At 41.4% G+C, this 21,595-nt stretch overlaps 1 protein-coding gene across 1 annotated transcript; it reads left to right on the top strand.

Annotated features, from left to right (window-relative positions):
* On the top strand, positions 1–21,209 carry haao (3-hydroxyanthranilate 3,4-dioxygenase). Its single transcript, XM_060925587.1, has 10 exons — positions 1–89; positions 182–260; positions 13,223–13,306; positions 13,481–13,587; positions 14,210–14,299; positions 14,386–14,429; positions 18,996–19,141; positions 19,795–19,863; positions 20,920–21,002; positions 21,134–21,209. The coding sequence occupies exons 1-10, from the start codon at positions 1–3 to the stop codon at positions 21,207–21,209; spliced, it is 867 nt and encodes a 288-aa protein (XP_060781570.1).
* The last annotated feature ends 386 nt before the right edge of the window (positions 21,210–21,595 follow it).

Genomic DNA, 21,595 nt, shown 5'->3' with positions numbered 1-21,595 from the left:
ATGACAAACAAGTCTCTTCATATCAACATAGACAAGTGGATTAAACAGAATGAGGCTTCTTTCTTACCACCTGTCTGCAACAAATTAATGTAAGTAGATTTTGATAACTGTTAAGCCATTTCACATTGTTATGCTAATTTTATCTGCACTGAACTCAAGAAGTATAATGTGTTATTTTCAGGTTCTTCTATCAACTAAATATCATGTTTGTTGGTGGTCCAAACATACGGAAGGATTATCATATAGAGGAGGGTGAAGAGGTGAAGTATGACTATGCAATGGAATCTGTGATAAGGGCTAATAATGATAATTATGTGATAATTACAGTGGATATAAAAAAAAAGTGTACACACCCCAGTAAAATGATAGGTTTTTCTGATGTAAAAATGAGACCACGATAAATAATTTCAAAACTTTTCCCAGCTTTAATGTGATCTATAACCTGTACAATTCAGTGGGAAGGGTCCGCTATGATATGTGCGGAGTAGTCAACAGGCGGCACGTGCGTCACTGGGTCGTTCAACAATGTCAACAACGGTGGACGCCGCACAGCCCAAACCAACAAAAGTAAAAAGTGTTTATTCAGGGTTTATTGTGGTTTGTTTTAAGCTTAATAACATTTTGTAAATTTTAAAGATACGGAGCCATAAATAGAGAGAGGATTGTTTAAATTTGCTTGCTGGTTCATCATAGACAGCAGCTTGCACGCTACGAAGAGGAGCCTGAAAAACACAATGCATTTTATGACCATGCATCTGCCAGTTAGTTCCATATGATCTGTGACCGTCAGTTATTGTGAAAGCCTTAAGTTGCTGAATCTTGTACAATGTTGAAGGCATATGTATGCATGTGTACACCAACAGAGGCATTTAAACTATGAATGGATATTAACATGTTCATGGGTACCAGTTGAAGCATACAGAGTTAAGTTGTGTAACACGCTACCCTCTGACAAAGTGCTGCCTTTTATAAACCAGATTAATATTAAAACACAAATATTAATCACACCTAATAAAACATAAATAAATTATCGCTACCGCTTGGGCTTCAAATGAACCATGTCGGGGTTTAAATCATTCAGGCTAAGCCTCAAATAACTATAACGCCCACAAAAACCATATTGTTATATTACTGAGTTCAACAGCCAATTTAGCCATGCGTGTTAATTTCTGTTACCAGAATTCTCATCCCCAAATATATGAACTATACACCAATATAGAATCAGCACTCATCAAAATTTAAGTGTATGCATTTTTTTGCTCTGTATGTATTCTTTTGAGGAAATATTTGTTTGATTATTCAAGTATGTGATTAATATAAAGATAATCAAACATCATTATGATTTCACAATAACTGGCCTATCAATAAGCATGATAAGCACAAATATATCTTACAGGCCGCATGAAATAGACGCAGTTACCCAGACCACAAGCCCTAACTTAAGCACAATAATGGATGTGGCATGGGCGATAATTTGCGTATTTGTACGTTTGACAACATTTTATAAGCGTCTATTCCAGTTAGAATTAATAAATTTTATTGATGTTTATCTTATTTCAGCAAAACGTTATACAAACCAATGTCAGGGAGTATTGTTTTGGCTGGGAATGACCCGGAAGTGGAGGACTGATCACAGCGCCATCTGCTGAATACAGCTAAAATGTAACATAGTGGACCCTTCCCATTGAAAAACAAACAAATCTGTTAGGGGGTAAAAACATAAAAAATGTACAATAAGCTGGTTGCAGAAGTGTGCACACCCTTAAACTAATACTTTGTTGAAGCACCTTTTGATTTAATTACAGCATTCAGTCTTTTGGGGTCTACACCAGTGTTGTTTTCGTTAACAATGATGATGACGAAATTATTTCGTTAACACACCTTTTTTTCATGACTAAAACGAGACAGTGACGAGCTAAACATAACTCTTTGATCACGAAAATATGACGAGACGTATCTGTTGTTTTCGTTGATGAGACGAGATGAAAATGTTAGTGGGTTGGCTATAGGACTATCAAAATGCATGGCATTTCCTCCAACGGCGCATGCAACCTGTCTGCCAAATGCTGAAAATATCAGCAATGCACTGCATCCTGTCCTTGTTTGGCCACACCCACCAGGCACAGTGCACACAGTTCATGGACCATGGCGGCGGCAACGCAAGCACAAGGGCTTGGTGGGCGGAAAAGACGTGATGATTTATGGACATACTTTACACATAAATCCAGCAGAAAATAAAACGGAATGCCTTGTAGTGGGAGACAGAGGTACACGCTGTGACTATAAATTACGTGGCAAGAATACAACCGACCTCAAGAGTCATCTAAAGCTCACCATGCTGCTATTTCTGCAACGGTAAGTTAACGTTCCAAAAGGTGAAGCTCTCGATTTACCGGTCGATCTATGTTCCGACTCTCACCTATGGTCATGAGCTTTGGATAATGACCGAAAGAACAAGATCGCGGATACAAGTGGCCGAAATGAGTTTCCTTCACAGGGTGGCTGGGCGCTCCCTTAGAGATAGGGTGAGAAGCACAGTCACTCAGGAGGAGCTCGGAGTAGAGCCGCTGCTCCTCCACATCGAGAGGAATCAGCTAAGGTGGCTCGGGCATCTTTTTCGGATGCCTCCTGGATGCCTCCCTGGGGAGGTGTTCCAGGCATGTCCCCCCGGGAGGAGGCCCCGGGGAAGACCCAGGACACGCTGGAGGGACTATGTCTCTCGACTGGCCTGGGAACGCCTCGGTGTTCTTCCTGAGGAAAGGGAAGTTTGGGCTTCCATGCTTAGACTGCTACCTCTGCGACCCGGCCCCGGATAAAGCGGAAGACGACGAGACGAGTGAAGGGGGGTGTCATGACACCTCCCTGAAATGAGTTTGGATGTCTGTAAACCAATCAGAATGCTCTTTGTCTAGCATGCGCTACATGAACAGGCACACACGCAGACTCTCTCGCGCTCCCTTGCGCACTCCGTCATACACGCGATGCAGACATTAATGTTTCGCATGCACGCGATTGCTCGCTTGCTCTAGATTCCGGGAGATATTCTCCAATTTGCGGGCATCAGGGAGCCACTATCAATACGCGGGAGACTCCCGGAACTTCCAGGAGACTTGGGATGTCTGCACTAGACAGTGTTTATGTAGAGAGCATGCGCACTTCAATCAATCAAATCAATCAATCTTTTATTTCAATTGCATATAAACAGACTACATGAGTCTGCAAATAGCGCATTGCTAATCAAGGCAGACTCATGTTTACAAAGAAAAAAATATTTTATATGAATTAATATAAATACTTATATGCATGAAAAAGATAAAACATACTTGACAAATTAACAACTATTTGGTAACAAAAAGAAAAAGAGGAGACTACTTATTCGATATAAAGGTACAGTAATATCATTCAATAACATTGTAAAAATATATATAGAGAGGTATACTTGTCATACTGATAATAATTCATGCATAGTATTAAATGATATTTAAAGTTAAAACTAAGATATATATATATATAAATAAAAGTTATATAGAAAAAGAGTTTGGAGATGTCAACATCATATCCATATCTACTTAAATCAGAAAAGAGGTAGTGTCTGACTTTTTTCTTGAACGACAATTTAGATGAAGATCTTATAGAAGTTGGAATCTGGTTCCATACCCTAACACCAACACAGGAAAATGAGTTCTTTTGTAGATTTGTATGAGAATACGGAGTATATAAGTTCTTGGAGTAAGATGACCTAGTGTTATAAGAATGGATACTAGAAATAGAAGAAAATAATTTACAAAATGTTTGAGGGTGCACTTTAACGTCATACATTAATCCATTTTGTTGATAGAGAAAGTGCCCTTCCATTGTTTTCCAAAACCAATATTTTACCAGTAAATCATCTTTTCTATGAATGTATTTCTAAATTAATCTTAAAGCTCGTTTTTGTAGGATTAATACTTTATTTATATGAGTTTTACAAGCCTGTCCCCAAGAACTAAGACCATATGTTAAATAAGGTTGAATCAGAGAGCGATATAATGTCATAAGGGTATGTAGTGGAATAAAATGTCTAAGCTTGGCCAAAAGGCTGACAACCTTGCTTATTTTGTTGCAAATAAAATCAATATGAGGCTTCCAAGAAAGATTGTCATTGATTATTAAACCCAAATATTTGACATACTGTTTATGTTCAAGTGAAACAAGTTTGTTTTGAGACACTGTTTTGAGAGTATGTTATGCACAATCTGTCAACCTTGATTACAATTCCCCATCTCTGTATTGGCCTAATTTAACGTTTTAAAGTAATTATTTTTTTGACTAAAATGAATGACTAAAACCCTTTTAGTTTTCATCGACTAAAACTAGACCAAAACTATCAAGGGTGGAATTGACTAAAATGTGACTAAAACTAATAAGCATTTCATCCAAAAGACTAAGACAATCAAAAATGGCTTCCAAAAACAACACTGGTCTACACCAGCTATCAATTAAAATGACTGATTAACCACAAATAAAGTTCAGACATTTACTCCGTTGCATCCTCCAGCAAAAGCCAGGGTTCACAGAGAGCTTACAAAGCATCAAAGGGATCTCATTGTTGAAGAGTATCAGTCAGGAGAAGGGTGCAAAAATTTCCACGGCATTAGATATACCATGGAGCACAGTGAAGACAGTCATCAAGAAGTGGAGAAAATATGGAACAGTGACATTACCGAGAACTGGATGTCCCTCCAAAATTGATGAAAAGGCAAGACGAAAACTGGTCAGGGAGGCTGCCAAGAGGCCTACAGCAACACTGAAGGAGCTGCAGGAATTTGGCAAGTACTAGTTGTGTATTACATGTGACAACAATCTCCCATATTATCCATATGTCTGGACTATGAGGTAGGGTCAAAGAAAAACATCCAGGCCCAGCTAAATTTTGAAAAAAAAAAAAAAACCTTCCAAAAGCATGTGGGAAAATATGTTATGGTCTGATGAAACCAAGGTTGAACTTTTTGGCCACAATTCCAAAAGGTATGTTTGGCATAAAAACACTACGCATCACTAAAAGAATGCCATGCCCACGGTGAAGCATGGTGGTGGCAGCCTCATGTTTTGGGGTTGTTTTTCTTCAGCTGGAACAGGGGCTTTAGTCAAGGTGGAGGGAATTATGAACAGTTCTAAATACCAGTCAATTTTGGCTCAAAACATTCAGGTGTCTAATAGAAAGCTGAAGGTGAAGAGGAATTTCATCTTTCAGCATGACAATGACTCCAAAAAAATTTGAGAATAACTCAGCCAGAGCCCAAGCCTAAACCCAATTGAAAATCTGTGGGGTGACCTGAAGAGGGCTGTGCACAAGAGATGCCCTCGCAATCTGACAGATTTGGAGCGCTTTTGCAAGGAAGAGTGGGCAAATATTGCCAAGTCTAGATGTGGCTGATAGACTCTGACCCAAAAAGACTGAATACTGTAATTAAATCAAAAGGTGCTTCAACAAAGTATTAGTTTAGAGACCAGAGGTTAAGCTATGATGCATGGAAAGTGGGGTGAATACGTTGCATAGTGAGTGGTAATGCCAGTCTGACGGAACATGGATTGATTACCTTGATGATGAGGAAGGGTCCTAGGTATCTGGGCACCAGCTTGAGGGAGACGGTTCTGAGTGGCAGATGGCACGTGGAGAGCATGACTCGCTGCCCCACCTGGTAAGTGGGTGCCTTAGAGCGGTGTTTGTCAGCCTGCCTCCTGGATGCTAGGGTGGAGCAAATGAGTCTTCTCCGAGCCGATGCCCACATCCTCCTGCAGCGGTGTATGAAGGTCTGAGCTGAGGGTACAGTGACCTCTTCCTCTTGGTTGGGGAAGAGTGGTGATTGGTAACCTAGGGAGCACTGGAAGGGCGAAAGGCCTGTGGCAGATGAAGGGAGAGTGTTGTGAATGTACTCAACCCAAGGTAAGTACTTACTCCAAGAAACGACATCCCTGGACATCATGCATCCGAGTGCCACCTCCAAAGCTTGATTCGCCTGTTCCACCTGGCCGTTGGTTTGAGGATGGAACCCTGAGGAGAGGCTACAGGAGGCCCTGATGAGTTTGCGGAAGGCCCTCCAGAATTGCACAGTGAACTGAGGACACCGGTCGGAAATGATGTCAGTGGGGAGTCCATGCAGGCGGAAAACGTGAAGGATGAGTAATTTGACGGTTTCTTTGGGCAGAGGGATGAAATTTACTGTCTTGGAGAACCAGTCAATAACTGAGGATGCATGTGTTGCCACCTGAGTTGGGGAGTCCTGTGATGAAGTCCAGGGCGATGTGAGACCAGGGTTGATGAGGAATCGGGAGGGGTCTTAGCAGGCCAGCAGGGGGTCGATTGGCTGTCTTGTTCCAGGCACATGTGTCACAGGCTGCCACAAACTCCTGGACATCTTTGATGGATGGCCACCAGAAGCGCTGTTGGATGAGTGCCAGGGTTCAAGCAGCTCCCGGATGACAAGCCAACTTGGAGCCATGACCCCACTGCAGCACCTGGGTTTGCACAGAACAGGGAGCAAGCAGATGGTTAGGTGGTATGTTACTTGAGTTACCTTCTCCAGGGTCCTGCTCCAGGGCCTTCTGCACCAATGTCTCTACCTCAAGTAGGGCGGCCCCCAAGAGACAGCATGGTGGGAGGATGGTTTCAGGCATACTAGACTCCTCCTGGCAGGCAGAGAATATCCTGGACAGGGCGTCGGGTTTGCCGTTCTTGGAGCCTGGGCGGTAGGAGAGCATGAATTGGAAATGGGAGAAGAGACCATCAGGCTTGCCGTGAGTTAAGGTGTTTGGCGGATTTGAGGTATTCCAGATTCTTGTGGTCGGTCCAGACAAGGAAGGAGAGATCCAACCTCTCAAGCCAATGCCTCCACTCCTCTAAGGCTAGCTTGACTGCAAACAGCTCTGTTGCCAATGCCGTAATTTCATTCAGCAGGGGACAGCCAGCGAGAGAAGGAGCAGGGGTGGAACTTGTTATCGTTGGCCTTCTGGGAGAGAATGGCTCCGACCCCAGACTCTGAGGCATCAGCCTCCACGATAAACTGTTTTGTGGGATTGGGTATGGGGAGAATGGGTGCTGTGGTGAACTTGTGCTTGAGCATGGAGAAGGCTCTCTCTGCTTTCTCCCCCCACTTGAATGAGGTCTTAGTTGAGGTTAAAGCTGTGAGAGGTCCGGCCATTGTGCTGAAGTTGTGGATAAAGCGCCTGTAGAAATTAGCAAATCCCAAGAAATGCTGGAGCTCTCGTCGCGAGGATGGGGTGGGCCAGTCAGCGACTGCCTCAAGCTTGAGGGGGTCCATCTGGATCCTAGCTGGGGAGATGATGAACCCCAGAAATGAGACAGAGCTTTGGTGAAATTCGCTTTTCTCCGTCTTGACATATAGCTTATTTTCTAGCAGGTACTGGAGGACCTGCCGGACATGGCCCCAATGTTCCTCCAGGGAGCAAGAGAAGATCAGGATGTCATCCAGGTACATGAAAACGAAGATGTTGAGAAAGTCCCTCAGGACGTCGTTGACGAGTGCCTGGAAGACTGCGGGCGCATTGGTCAGGCCGAAAGGGACCATGAGGTACTCGGAGTGGCCAGTGGTGTTGAAGGCCGTTTTCCACTCATCCCCCTCCCTGATCCTGACAAGATGGTAGGCATTGCGTAGGTCCAACGTGGTGAATATCTTGGCTCCCTGAAATAGTTCAAAGGCCCTGGTTATGAGCGGTAGTGGGTAGCGGTTCTTGACTGTGATGGCGTTGAGACCTCAATAATCAAATGCATGGGTGGAGCGACTTGTCCTTATCCACAAAGAAGAATCCCACCCCTGCTGTGGAGGAAGGGTGGATGATCCCAGCTGCCAGAGACTCAGAGATGTACTTCTCCATAGCTTGCCTTTCAATGGGAGAAAGAGAGTAGAGTCGCTCTTTGGGAGGCACTGTCCCAGGCAGGAGCTCAATTCCACAGTCATAGGGTCTGTGAGGAGGGAGGGACACTGCTTGGGTCTTGCTGAAAAGTCTTAAGTCCAGGTATTCCGGAGGTACATGAGAGGTCGGGAAATTTGCTGGCTGGAGGCTGCGATGGTCTGGTGGGAGGCAGAGCGGAGTTCAGGCAGGAAGCTAAGCAGGAATGGCTCCAGTGTAGGATGGTGTTGGCCCAGTTTAGGTGAGGGTTGTGCAGCATTAACCAGGGTAATCCTAGGATGATGGGTACATGGGGGTTGTTCATGACATGGAGCTGGATGGTTTGAGTGGTTACCAGAAATCCTCAGGGTGAGTGGGGCGGTAAGGTGGGTGATGGTGGTCAAGCCGGTGCCATTGAGTGTCAGGACAGTGAGAGGGATGTCAAGAGCAAGTAGCGGGATTCCCAGATGCTTGGCGGTGGCAGAGCAGATTAGGTTCCTATCTGCCCCTGAGTTGACGAGGGCCTGGAGATGGTGATGCTGGTTGTTGTGGATAATGATGACAGAGAGTAACGGTCGATCAGCGGGGGGCTGGTTCCAAGTGTTGCCCACCAGGGCCCCTCGATTCACTGGTGGGGCTTGTCCTTTTAGCGGGCAGGCTCGGCAGGTGTGTCCTCACTGACCACAGTGGAAACAGGACCCTGTGCTCCACTGGCATTGTCATTCCTCCACTGACACCTGTACCTGGTCTGCCTGCATAGGTTCGAAGGACAAGGCGGGAGGTGGAGAGGTCAAGCTGGGGCGGGTCTTCTCTCTCCTCCGTTGCTGGATCTGGGCATCAATGCAGTTGGTGAGGTCCATGAGACTGGAGAGGTCCGACGGCAGTTCCCGTGATACCAGCTCATCCTTAATGATGTCAGACAAGCCATGCAAGAATGCATCGACCTGGGTATTCTCGTTCCAACCGCATGATGCCACCAATGTCCGGAACTTGATGGCATAGTCCAAGGCAGACGAGGACCCCTGCCACAGCTCCATAAGTTCCCTAGCGGCCTCCTGGCCAGACAGAGAGCAGTTGAAAGTTCACCTCATCTCTTCGGAGAAATCTTTGAAACAGGAGCAGAAGGGAGCGTCAGCATCCCAGACCACTGTTCCCTGCTCCCTGGCCTTGCCAGTGAGGAGCGTGATGACATATGCCACCCAGGAGCATTCTGTGGGGAAGGTCAGAGGTTGCAGCTCCATGATCAATGAGCATTGAGACAAGAATGATCTACAAGTACCTGGATCTCCATCATTGGGCTGAGGCGCTGGGAGTCTCGACTCGCGTGAAAAGGCAGTGGCAGGAGCTGAAGTTGGAGACTGCTGGGCAGAGGTAGGCACGGCTTGATAGTGCTGCATTTGTGTGGTGAGGAGGTTGAGTGAGTTGGACAGGGTGGTGAGGTTCTGTGTAATCTGTTGGAGGTCTTGCTGATGAGTCCTGAGGAGAGTCCCTTGTTGCTGGATTGCCGTTCTCAGATGGGTGAGTTCCGCTGGATCCATGTTGGCCAGAACGTACTGTTATGGGAGGTGAGATGTGGTGAATAGGATCCAAGAGCAGAACACAGACAGTAATTAAATAAATAGAGAGTTTTAATCCAGGGAAAAGAGTGTGGCACAAGGGTAAACAAATGGGACAAAAACAAATGGCAAAAATAATCCAGATAACAGGAGACAGAAAATTAGAAAAAACACGAAATGGACAAAGACAAAAAATGCTAGGACAAGAAACCAAAAACAAGAAAAAAAAACCCTAGTGCAAAAAAAAACCATGAACTAGAATAAACCCTTAGTGCAAGACCATGAACTAGAAATAAACCCTTGGTGCAAAAACCATGAAATAGAAAAATGAGCTTGAGCAAACAACCATGAAACATAACAGAGGCACAGAAACAGCTATAAGCAAAGCAAGACGTTCCGGCAAAGTTCCTGTCTGAGAGGCGTTTTTATAACAGCAGAGAAAACCAGGAAGTGAATGCAGGCATGAAGGAATTCCCGTTCCGGATTCGGATCGGTGCTGGCATGAGAGATTCGTAATCTCCGGAGTGGATGTCCGGAGCGAAGCATGACAGTTAATAAATAATAATTAAAATCAGTTATCGCGGATCGCGGCAAATTTCTGCTCGGCGATTTTTGTGACCACTCGGCGCGTGACGTCATTCAAGGCAAACAAATCGCTTGAGTTGAGTCCACTTCAGTTTATTTGCACTGCCATTTGGCTTGAGTGCAGACATACGTTTGGGAATTTCCAAAGAAAAAACATGCCTTATTGTTGTGCAGTGAACTGTAACAACGGGACCAGGTCAGGAAGAAGTTTTTACCTTTTTCCAAGAGAGGAGAAGAGGTGGAGAGAGTGGATTGTGTGCGTGAAGCGAGAGGGTTGACAGCCGGGTAAATATGCCACTCTGTGCTCCGATCACTTCAATGACGATTCATTTTTGAAGAATCCCCATCTGTTGGAGAGTTTAGGTGTCAGTGTCGGACAGAGAAGGCTCAAACCTGACGCTGTTCCGACAAAATCTGAACACAAAATCAAGCAGTCAAAGAAGAAACGGACCAGCAACGCTTAAGCAAAAAGGAAAAGATTGGAGGTAAACATCTTTACCTTTGCTTGCAATTGACAAGTCAAGAATCCTGAGGGATCCTATACAATCATTGTGGAAATGAGACAAAAGGGATATTTCCTCGCTTAGAGTAGGCTATAAATAACATAATGCTTGTATCACTATTAGCAATACATTATATTCGCAATATAAACGAATCCACATTATATTATAGGGACTATGTGTGTGCCCGTGTGGTTTAATTATTCTTCAAAAGGGCTCTTATTTAGTATTGCGATGAAAGTAAGAATTTATCATAACTACCAGGATAAATAATTTGGGCGCGAGTCTTGTTGAGGTCCGGGGTCACCGCAATCAGAGTCAGCAGAGTTGCTGTCCGATTCTGAGGCCGCACAGTCAAACCAGTGAGCCACATTCACCAATTGCTTCGCAACGGCCATAGGTTCATACATATATGGTTTCACCTCTCGATATTCAATTTGGAGAGTTCCTACTTCAAAATCGCTATCACTTGCAGACATTTTACACAACCTCTCACAACCAAAGTCCATATACGTGTGTTCAGTTCGCAAGTAAACACAGAGCTGCTCCCAGTCTGTTTGCCTTGATTGACGTCATGACAACGGTCCCCTGGCGGTAAAAGTGCACATAAGTGAGATGTAAACAAACCTTCGGAATGTGCACAAACCAGTATATTTTAACTGTTTTATTCAATTTTAGGGTGCAAAGTAGACGTCAGGAAGATTGAAATTCGCTTTTTGGGTCGTTCTTCTAGAAAGTAAAGTTGATATTCTACGTTCCACCTCCCACCCTTGCCTATGATCTTTAAAGGTGGGAAAAGTTTTGAAATTATTTATCGTCATCTCATTTTTTTACATCAGAAAAATCTATCATTTTAACAGGGTGTGTACACTTTTTATATCCACTGTATTTGATATGATAATTATGATACGGGCCCCAAACCTCTTTTACTAATTATTTGATTTGTGCTTCATTTGAAGACATTAATTGGTTTTTGCTCTACTTGAAGAGACATTGATTTTTGCTCCATTTGGGTGATAGCTTCTCTCTTTGATCTCACTTCAGTTATTGATTTGAGTTTAGACAGGCATAAATCAACAGTGTAGCAGATTGCCCTACAGTTAAAAAGCATTACCGCTACTACTAGGAAAGCCTGCTCTTTCCTTATATTAAATGGACATTTTTTTATTTGTATATGCACTTCAGAGATATTACTATTAGCTGTGTGTTTCTTCAGGTAATGGGGGATTAAAATAGCTTTTGATTGCACAGTGGTATACAATGTTTGTAATCAATGGACAGCATAACTTCATTCAAGAAATACCCTGCCAAAGGAGAACCATTTGCAAAATCTAAAAATCTTGATTAGCCCCTAAAGTTTTCCCTTTCCTTATGTTTTTGTACATTTAATTCTTGATAGTTTTAGTGTACTGGCCTTCGAATACATGCATGTGCTACTACTAAATTTGCCCACATTTGTATGCTGTCTTTTTAAAATACCTTTCTTCCTAAATTCAGTCTCTCACTGCTCATGTCTAAAGCCAAAGCCTTCTGGATTAGAAGTGACTAATGCTAATGTAGCAAATGTAGCCATGATTGTTATGAGTTACATATTGTATGTGAACATTCATGAGCCAGGCTCTCAAAGTTGAGAGGTTTTGGACTTGACCCTCTAAACAACAGTAATTTCACAATAGGAACAAAGTCCTTTTGTCTTTGCAAATATCCACTCACTAGTAACCTCTACCAATTTTTGTTATTTGGCTATGTTCACATTTCATACACTGCGTATTATTTAACAGTAAGAAAAAAAATTATAGTTTCTTTTAGAAAATGCTAGAGATTGTTAACTTTGCCTTCTTGAACTCAGTACATCAGAGTGAATTCCATTCCTCTGAACCACATCCCAATAAAGATTTTATTTTATTTGTTTTCAGTACACCAACCCCGGTTTATTAAAAATACTAGGGAATTAACAATAAGTTAAACCAGTTGTGTTAAAACAAAAATGCTGACATTTGTAGTGCTGAGGCTGATACACCAAAGCACTGTTGTGGTCAGTAGAGGTCAGTGCATGTCTAAATATGGTGAAACATACTAAGAAAATGGTACACCAAAATGGTAAACACAACTCTACAATTTAGCTAAAGAGTTAAAGACAATTTTCAGATGAAAATTTGTTTCTGGTGAAAATATGTTTGTGATAATACATTTTCCTGGACTTAAATTTATTGTTTAAATATTGAAATGAAATTGCATGAATGGTATGAAACAGGGGCGGCACGGTGGTGTAGTGGTTAGCGCTGTCGCCTCACAGCAAGAAGGTCCAGGTTCGAGCCCTGTGGCCGGCAAGGGCCTTTCTGTGCGGAGTTTGCATGTTCTCCCCGTGTCCGTGTGGGTTTCCTCCGGGTGCTCCAGTTTCCCCCAAAGACATGCAGGTTAGGTTAACTGGTGACTCTAAATTGACCGTAGGTGTGAATGTGAGTGTGAATGGTTGTCTGTGTCTATGTGTCAGCCCTGTGATGACCTGGCGACTTGTCCAGGGTGTACCCTGCCTTTCGCCTGTAGTCAGCTGGGATAGGCTCCAGCTTGCCTGTGACCCTGTAGAACAGGATAAAGCGGCTAGAGATAATGAGATGAGATGAGAATGGGTATGAAACAGCAGCCATAGTGGTGTTTTTGCTACTGACCTCGCACTGCCTCTTGTCTCAGCTGTTTTACCAGATCCGGGGAGACATGGTCTTGAAAGTGATAGAGAATGGCAAACACAAAGATGTGTGCATCCGTGAAGGAGAGGTAGGAATGATGACTTGATGCTGACTACACTATCAACACTTTCCCTGCTGTAGCTCTGATACTGATGGTTGCAAGTTCTTTGTTTCTTTCCACTTGTCAGCACTATCATTGGGTGTTTGGATGCATTTAACTGTCTTAAATGTGCCTTATGCTTTGGTCCTACTTTTTTGCTAGATGTTTTTGCTGCCAGCACGAATCCCCCACTCTCCTCAGAGGCAGGCCAACACAGTGGGACTAGTAGTTGAGAGGAGACGACTGCATTCAGAGACAGACTGTCTCCGGTAAAACAGCTACTTACTAGTAAAACTATATCACACGTACTGCTTTAATATTGCCAATTGGTCTTCATGGAATAGTCTGTATCAAGGCATATCTATTGAACTGTTAAATTACATTAACAAAAAGGTGGTAACAATAAAATTTACAAAGCACAGACAATACACAGATTTCTCAAAAGGTAGCTGAATAAAACTGGTTTGTAATGTACTGTTACAAAATAACAATAGTATTGCATGTTGTGCAGTACTACTAATAAGTAACGCTTCTTAGATTGTAATAATGGAGGAAAGAAAAAAAGTTACACAAATGTTTTTTGGACCATACCATGCACATGAAACAATGCCATAATCAGAATCACTTAACTATGACTGCTTTTTAAAAAAAAAGAAAAAAAAAAGAATCCCAAATGTTCTTAGCTGTGCCAGTGCCCAGAGTGCATAGCCCATCATTTCTGCTTTAAAATCTGTCACTGTTTAATCACTAACTTCCAAACAAAGCCAGAAATATCACAGAATATTTGCAGATGTATATATTTACATTTTTCTCCAGCAGTTTTCTTTCTTTCTTTCTTTCTTTCTTTCTTTCTTTCTTTCTTTCTTTCTTTCTTTCTTTCTTTAATTCCAGGTACTATGTGGATAACAGCACAGACATCCTATTTGAGCGCTGGTTTTACTGTGAGGACCTGGGCACTCAGCTAGTTCCAGTTATTCAGGAGCAAGTCATTATTACAAGTCTAAAAAAGTCAGTCTTATGTGTCTGGGTACACAGCCTGTACAGAGAAACTTTGTTTTTACTTACAGATTTATGGCATCGAAGCAGCATAAGACTGGAAAACCTGACCCAGGTAACTGCTTTTTGTCTTCTGCACCAGTTGTTAGGCGTGCTTTATATGAACAGTTCCCTTTATTATTATTGGTATAGTGAAGTCAAAGTGTATGTAAGTGTGGAATTTCCCACATGCTGATATTTTATCAACTTTTAGTTTGTTGGTTTACTTTTTTTTTTACTGTTCTTGTCGTTGCATGCTCTGGAAGCTCAAACACACTCCCATAACGCAATATTTTGCCGTCTTTTCAATGTGGGTGTGATAGAATGTACAGTGCATTCAGAAAAATCCACTTTTTCCTAATTTTGTTAAATTTAAACTTTTTTTTAAATTAAAGGTTTTCACAACGTTTTACAAACTAATCTTTTTAAAAAAAATCACATTTGCACAAGTATTCAGACCCTTCAGTTAGTAATATTTAAATGACAGCAAACAGCTGTAAATCTTCTTGAGTATGATGCTACAAGTTTGGCTCACATGAATTTGGGGATTATCATCTCTGCAGATGTTCTCAAGCTTTGTCAGGTTTGATGGGGAATGTCACTATGTCTATTTTCAGATATCTACAGAGATGTTCAATCAGGTTCATGTCTAGGTTCTGGCTGGGCCACTTTTGTTCCAAAAACACTCCTATATTGTCTTGGTTGAGTGTTTTGGGTCATTGTTATAAAGCAAACCTCCTCCAGCCTCATATCATGAGCAATATGTACCATGGTATGACCATGTGTCATGTAATTTGATCCTTTCATCTTACCCTTGATCCTGTCTCTCAGTTCCCACAGCATGATGCAGCCACCACTGTGTTTCATGGTAGAGATAGAACTGGTCAGATGATGAGCAGTAGTGGTTTTCTCCAAGTGTAATGCTTGACCTTCAGACCAAACAAAAAGTGCAATCTGGTTTCATCAGATTATAAACTTTTACTTCTTATGTTCTGGAAGTCCTTTAGATGTTCTAAGAGTCCTCCAAGTTCACTACCATGTGCCTTTCACTAAGAAGTGGATTCTCTCTGGCCACATTGCCATAAAGGCCCAATTGGTGAAGTGCTACAGAAATGGCTGACCTTTGGAAAGGTTTTGTAATATTCACATGGGACCTCTTGGGTCCATTCACAGTGACTCACTGGTCTAAAGCTCTTCTCCTCTGTTTGCTTGGTTTGGCTAGGCAGCCAGCTCTAGGAAAAGAGACTGTTGTTTTGAACTTCTTCCATTTAAGTGTTAGGTAAACCACTGTGCTTTACTGAAACTTCAAAGCTGCAAGCTGTTTCTGCTTCCCAAGAGCTTTGCCATGACACAGCTATTTTTTTGTAATCATTCCCTTGTTGCAATATACAGGGTGAAATTAGTTTGTGAAAATACAATCCCAATTACAAAAAAATTGTGATGCTGTATAAAATGTAAATAAAAACAGAAAGTGATGATTTGCATATCATGGAAACCATATTTTTCATTGAAAATAGTACCAAGACAACATATCAAATGCTGAAATTGAGAAATCTTATTGCTTTTTGAAAAAATATATGCTCATTTTGAATTTAGTGCCAGCAACGTGTTTCAAAAAAGTTGGGACAGGGGCAACAAAAGACTTGAAAAGTTGTGAAATGTATAAAAAAAATTATCTTAATTGGCAGCAGGTCAGTAACATGATTGGGTAAAAAAGAGCATCCCAGAGAGGCGTCTCTTAGAAGTAAAGATGGGGAGGGATTCACCGCTCTGTGAAAGACTGTGTGGGCAAAACAGTATAACAATTTAAGAATAACATTCCTCAATGTAAAATTGCAAAGAATTTGGGGATCACATCATCTATGGTACATCTCATCTCATCTCATCTCATTATCTCTAGCCACTTTATCCTGTTCTACAGGGTCGCAGGCAAGCTGAAGCCTATCCCAGCTGACTATGGGCGAAAGGCGGGGTACACCCTGGACAAGTCACCAGGTCATCACAGGGCTGACACATAGACACAGACAACCATTCACACTCACATTCACACCTACGGTCAATTTAGAGTCACCAGTTAACCTAACCTGCATGTCTTTGGACTGTGGGGGAAACCCATGCAGACACGGGGAGAACATGCAAACTCCACACAGAAAGGGCTCGAACCCGGACCTTCTTGCTGTGAGGCGACAGCACTAACCACTACACCACTGTGCCGCCCTCTATGGTACATAATATCATTAAAAGATTCAGAGAATCTGGAGAATCTTGTCTCTGTATGCAAGAGACAAGGCTGAAAACTGACATTGGATGTCTGTGATCTTCAGGCTCTCAGGCGACACTGCAGTAAAAGCAGACACGTGTCTGTAGTGGAAATCGCTGTATGGGCTCAGGAACACTTCAGAAAACCATAATCTGTGAAAACACTTCATTACTGCATCCACAAATGCAAGTAAAAACCAGATATAAACAATATCCAGAAACACTGCCACCTTCTCTGAGCCTGAGCTCTTTTATCATGGACTGAGGCGAAGTGGAAAATTGTCCTGAGGTCTGACAAATCAAAAGTAGAAATTCTTTTTAGAAATCATGGACACCATGTCCTTCAGGCTAAAGAGGAGAGGGACCATCCGGCTTGTTATCAGTGTACAGTTCAAAAGTCAGCATCTGTGATGGTATGAGGGTGCATTACTGTACATGACATGGGTAGCTTGTACATCTGGGAAGGCATCATTAATGCTGAATGATATATACACATTTCAGAGCAATATGCTGCCACCCAGACAAAATCTTTTTCAGGGAAGGCCTTCCTTCTTTCAGCAAGACAATGCCAAACCACTTTATGCACATATTAAAACTGCATGGCTCCATAAAACAGTCCGGGTGCTAAACTGGCCTGTCTGCAGTCCAGACCTGTCTCCATTTAAAACATTAGGCACATTATGAAACACAAAATATGATAAAGGAGATCCCCAAATTTGAGCAACTGAAATTGCATATCAGACAAGAATAGAACAGCATTTCAATTTCAAACCCACAGCAAGTGGTCTCCTCATTTCACAAACATTTACAGAATGTTGTTAAAAGTAAAGGTGATGCAACACAGTGGTAAACATGCCCCTGCATATATTTTTCAAAAAACAATAAAATTTCTTATTTTCAACATTTTATTTGTTGTTTTTGTAATATTTTCAATGCAATATAGGGTTACATTCTGTTTTTATTTACATTTTACGCAGTGTCCCATCTTTTTTGAAATTGGGGTTGTAGTCTGTAGCAAAAATAACATTTTTGAAGTCACTATCCCAATACTTAAAGGGTACTGTGTATAGTCATGAAAGTGTTCCGGAATTCCGGATTTTTAGATTTTCCTCCGGATTTTTTCCGCTAATGACCCAGAAATCCGGATATTTGACAAAACTCTTGAAAATCTCTGGTTTTCCAAATGGAGAAATTTATTTTTCGGATTTTTCGCGTTCCTAGACGCGGCGTAATACTTCGCATTGTCCTTGCATGGGCGCGGTCCTTAAATAGCCCAAACATAGTTCATTGATTAAAGACAGGTGCTAAGGCACGCAGGACTGACACCGTTCTGCGCAAGCGCACACAATCGCACTAGAAAGCATGTTCAAGCTGCCAGTGTAGCTGCAGTCTTTTTAGTTGCGAATTACGAGTATTTTTTCGTGTTAATAATTCGCCATGTCAAAACAAGCAAAACTTTCCTCCTTCTTTCGACGTGAAGAGAGGTAAGCAATTTATTATATATTTTTTTCCATCAAAGTTGCATGTTGTGGTTTCGAAGCTAAGTTTTAGTGCCGTTTCTAGAACACAACATCAAGAAAACGTGGAAGAAACAGCAATAATGGAAGAGCCGGTTTCTAAGTTACCTAAAACTAGCAATGGTAATTATTTTTGGTTACATAATGTACTCAGGCTGCCAGTCAGTGTGTGACACACACACACACACACACACACACCCTACGCCCCTGATTTATATGAGAAATCTGGTATTCATTGGTGTGTTTAAATTTATAGACAATACGAACTAATGTAAACAATTGGCTTCAACTCGCATAAATATGAATTGGAAATTTTTAGTTCACTTTAGCTTCTGCAAACGCACAACTCTACTAAAAGATTGAGCCTCATTTCTCAATGTCCCCAACATTGAAACCTGAAAGCTTTAGAAACTCTAACAGACCTTTACTTTTTAACAGTGCTGTTTTGGGATTTTGCTGAGTTTACCTTCAACTGTCTGATTTTTTTTTTCCAAAGTAATGAACCGTGTAGCAGGAAAATCACCACGTTTTCTAAATGCACTCCTGAAAATCACTCATTAACTAGGGGAATTAAATTTGATATGTTTGACATGTTAATCATTAATGTACATGAAAGAAAAAGGCTTAAAAGTTATAACTTGTTTTAGTGAAAATAAGTACTAAAATGCACTAGAATGCAGGGTTTTGCGTGTTATGTTATTAAAATTTTTTCAGGGGGCGGTGCCCCCCCCCATCTCTTAGTTTGACTTTCAGTGGGTTTTTTTCTTTGCTCCACTTTCATCTCTATGTGTACACATTATCTTGTAAGTTTTTGTACCTTTGTAACAATAAATGGACAACATATTCAATGACATGGATGCTTGTAGATGAACCCCTCAAGCAACCACCTTTCCCACTCAACATGATGAATGTGATGACCCCATTCTGCTTCAGAGACTGGGTAGAGAAGCAGAAGCCTGCACTAGTCAGCGGACGACCTCGGGAAATGTTTGGAGCTCAGTTTGAGACTGAGGTAAGAAGGAAAACAGTATGATCTAGTGCAAGCTTCCCAGTTGTCCATATGGACAAGTGACATTAATACTACAAAAATGTAACCTGTGGAAATACAATGTGTGTACACCCGAAAACCTATTACAGGGACTCACAAAGAACATACATCTAAGGGTCAAATAATCAGTTTAACTTTTCCAACCAGGAGAAATCAAAAGTAAGTGAACAAACTAGATGTAAGCTGTTGGCTGAACGAGCTGATTTGTGGGTATTGACACAGGGGGCAGTGAAAGACAGGGCTGTCTGGGAAAACAGGGTTGGCACATGGACTGCTCCCTATTGTAAATATATAATACAATTTATTTATATTTTGGGCTATATTTACAACTTATTTCATTTTATGTCAGCTTTTAAAATGTTACAATATTAAAAGTCTGTTGATTGTGTTCAGTTGTGATTGCCATCTCTGTGGTTGGATGGGTCTCTTTCATTTTACTTACATTTTGTTCAAAGTTTCACTGATTTAAGTAAGTACTAAAAATAAGTGAAGATTCACATTTGTCAGTTTAAAGAAATTCACCAGGGTCTTAAAGAGAAATTGTATGAAAAGTCTGGTAGATAGAGTCATGATAGGAAAGTTGATAATCACATCATCCATGACTATTTGTTTTCTAGGTTATGCTGTATGGTCCAGGAGAATCAGAGACATCCAAAAGAACATCTGATGGATGGATCTGGCAGCTAGTATATTTCTCTAATTTACTTGTTTTATTTGTGTACAGTAGCAGTCAAAAGTTTGGACACACCTATTCATTCATAGGTTTTTCTGTATTTTGACTATTCTATACATTTGTAGAACAATACTGAAGACATCAAAACTATGAAATAACACATGGAATTATGTGGTAAATAAGTGTTAAAAAACACAATACGTTTCATATTTTAGATTCTTCAAAGTAGTCAGCGTTTACCTTGATGATGCTTTGTACACTATTGGCATTAGCTTAAGTTTCATGAGGTCGTCACCTGGAATACTTTTCAGTTAACAGTTCCGCCTTGTCAAAAGTTAATTAGTGCACTTTCTTGCCTTAATGCATTTGAGATCATCAAACAGTAAATAGTTGTCACATCCACACGTGTTTGCATGCACCTACCAACCGCGAACTATCACTCATGTCCATGTGTATTTGCTCTCTGAATGAGCAGCACACACGTCAAGGACTAAACTTTGTCCCGGGTTAGAGCGCAATCAGCGCATGCTTTTCAGGATGCTGAACACATACAGACTTGGTGAAGTAATATGTGCAGTACCTATTGTCTTTCTATACCAGGCCTTGATTCTTTTAGTTACTCTGGCTCCTGACTTTGTTCTGTTTGTTTTGACTCTGCTTTTTGCCTATTCTCTGATACTCTGTTTGTGCCTCGTATGACCCTTGCCTGTTTACGCCTTTGCCTGATGAGTTGGATCTGTCTGCCTGTGTGTGTTTTTAAATAAACACTTTTCTTGCATTTACTGCTGATCATCTGCCTGCATCAACAGCATTACCTAACAATAGTAAACGATAAAAATACAGTAAAAACCCCTATTCAACAACTGTAGTAATCCATATTATGCCACGAACCGCTCAACTAAGTAAAGAGGAACAAGAGTTCATCATTACTTGAAGACATGAAGTGTCTTTGAATTAATAAAAATAAAGAAAAACAATTGAATTAGATGTGTTCAAACTTTTGACTGGTACTGTATTCCCTTGTTCACTGATCTAGCACATTTATTTATTTTACTGCCATTCACTGTAGGAGGGATCCTCAACTGTCTCAATGAATGGCCAAGACTACAATCTCTCTGTGGGGGACTGTCTTTTGGTACTTGAATTGACAGAGTAAGTGGTTATTGAAAAATGGGAAAAAGTCATAGTTTTAGACTTAACTGGTTGTTTATGTAACATATATGTGTGTGTGTGTGTGTGTGTGTGTGTGTGTGTGTGTGTGTGTGTCCTTGTGTTAACCTTAGGTATCACTGGCAGAGGGCCGAAAATTGTGTTGCCTTGCATGTTGTTCAAAATTCAGAAAGGAAAAGGCCTTTCTAAATGGTGGCAGAAAAAAATGTTTGTCTGTGATCTGCCTTAACATTAAGTCCTTCTATAAAGGTTCTGCAGTTTATACAGTAGATAACTGTACAATTACATTTCAAGAAAAAATATTTTGTTTTTAAGTATCATTCATGATGTGTACTAGAAGGGTCTTGATACTAATTCAGTAATATTGTACTTGTGAATTAACCATATTTCCTTGCATTCTGTTCAAATAATTTAAATAATCCAATAAAGCTAATCACTAATATAATCACTTTGCAATTTATGGCAATTTTTTTCTCATCTCATCTCATTATCTCTAGCCGCTTTATCCTGTTCTACAGGGTCGCAGGCAAGCTGGAGCCTATCTCAGCTGACTACAGGCGAAAGGCAGGGTACAC

The sequence above is a fragment of the Neoarius graeffei genome, chromosome 7 (assembly GCF_027579695.1).
Source record: "Neoarius graeffei isolate fNeoGra1 chromosome 7, fNeoGra1.pri, whole genome shotgun sequence".
NCBI lineage: Eukaryota > Metazoa > Chordata > Actinopteri > Siluriformes > Ariidae > Neoarius > Neoarius graeffei.
Note: the sequence above shows the minus strand (reverse complement) of the source record. Positions and strands in the feature narration are given on the sequence as shown.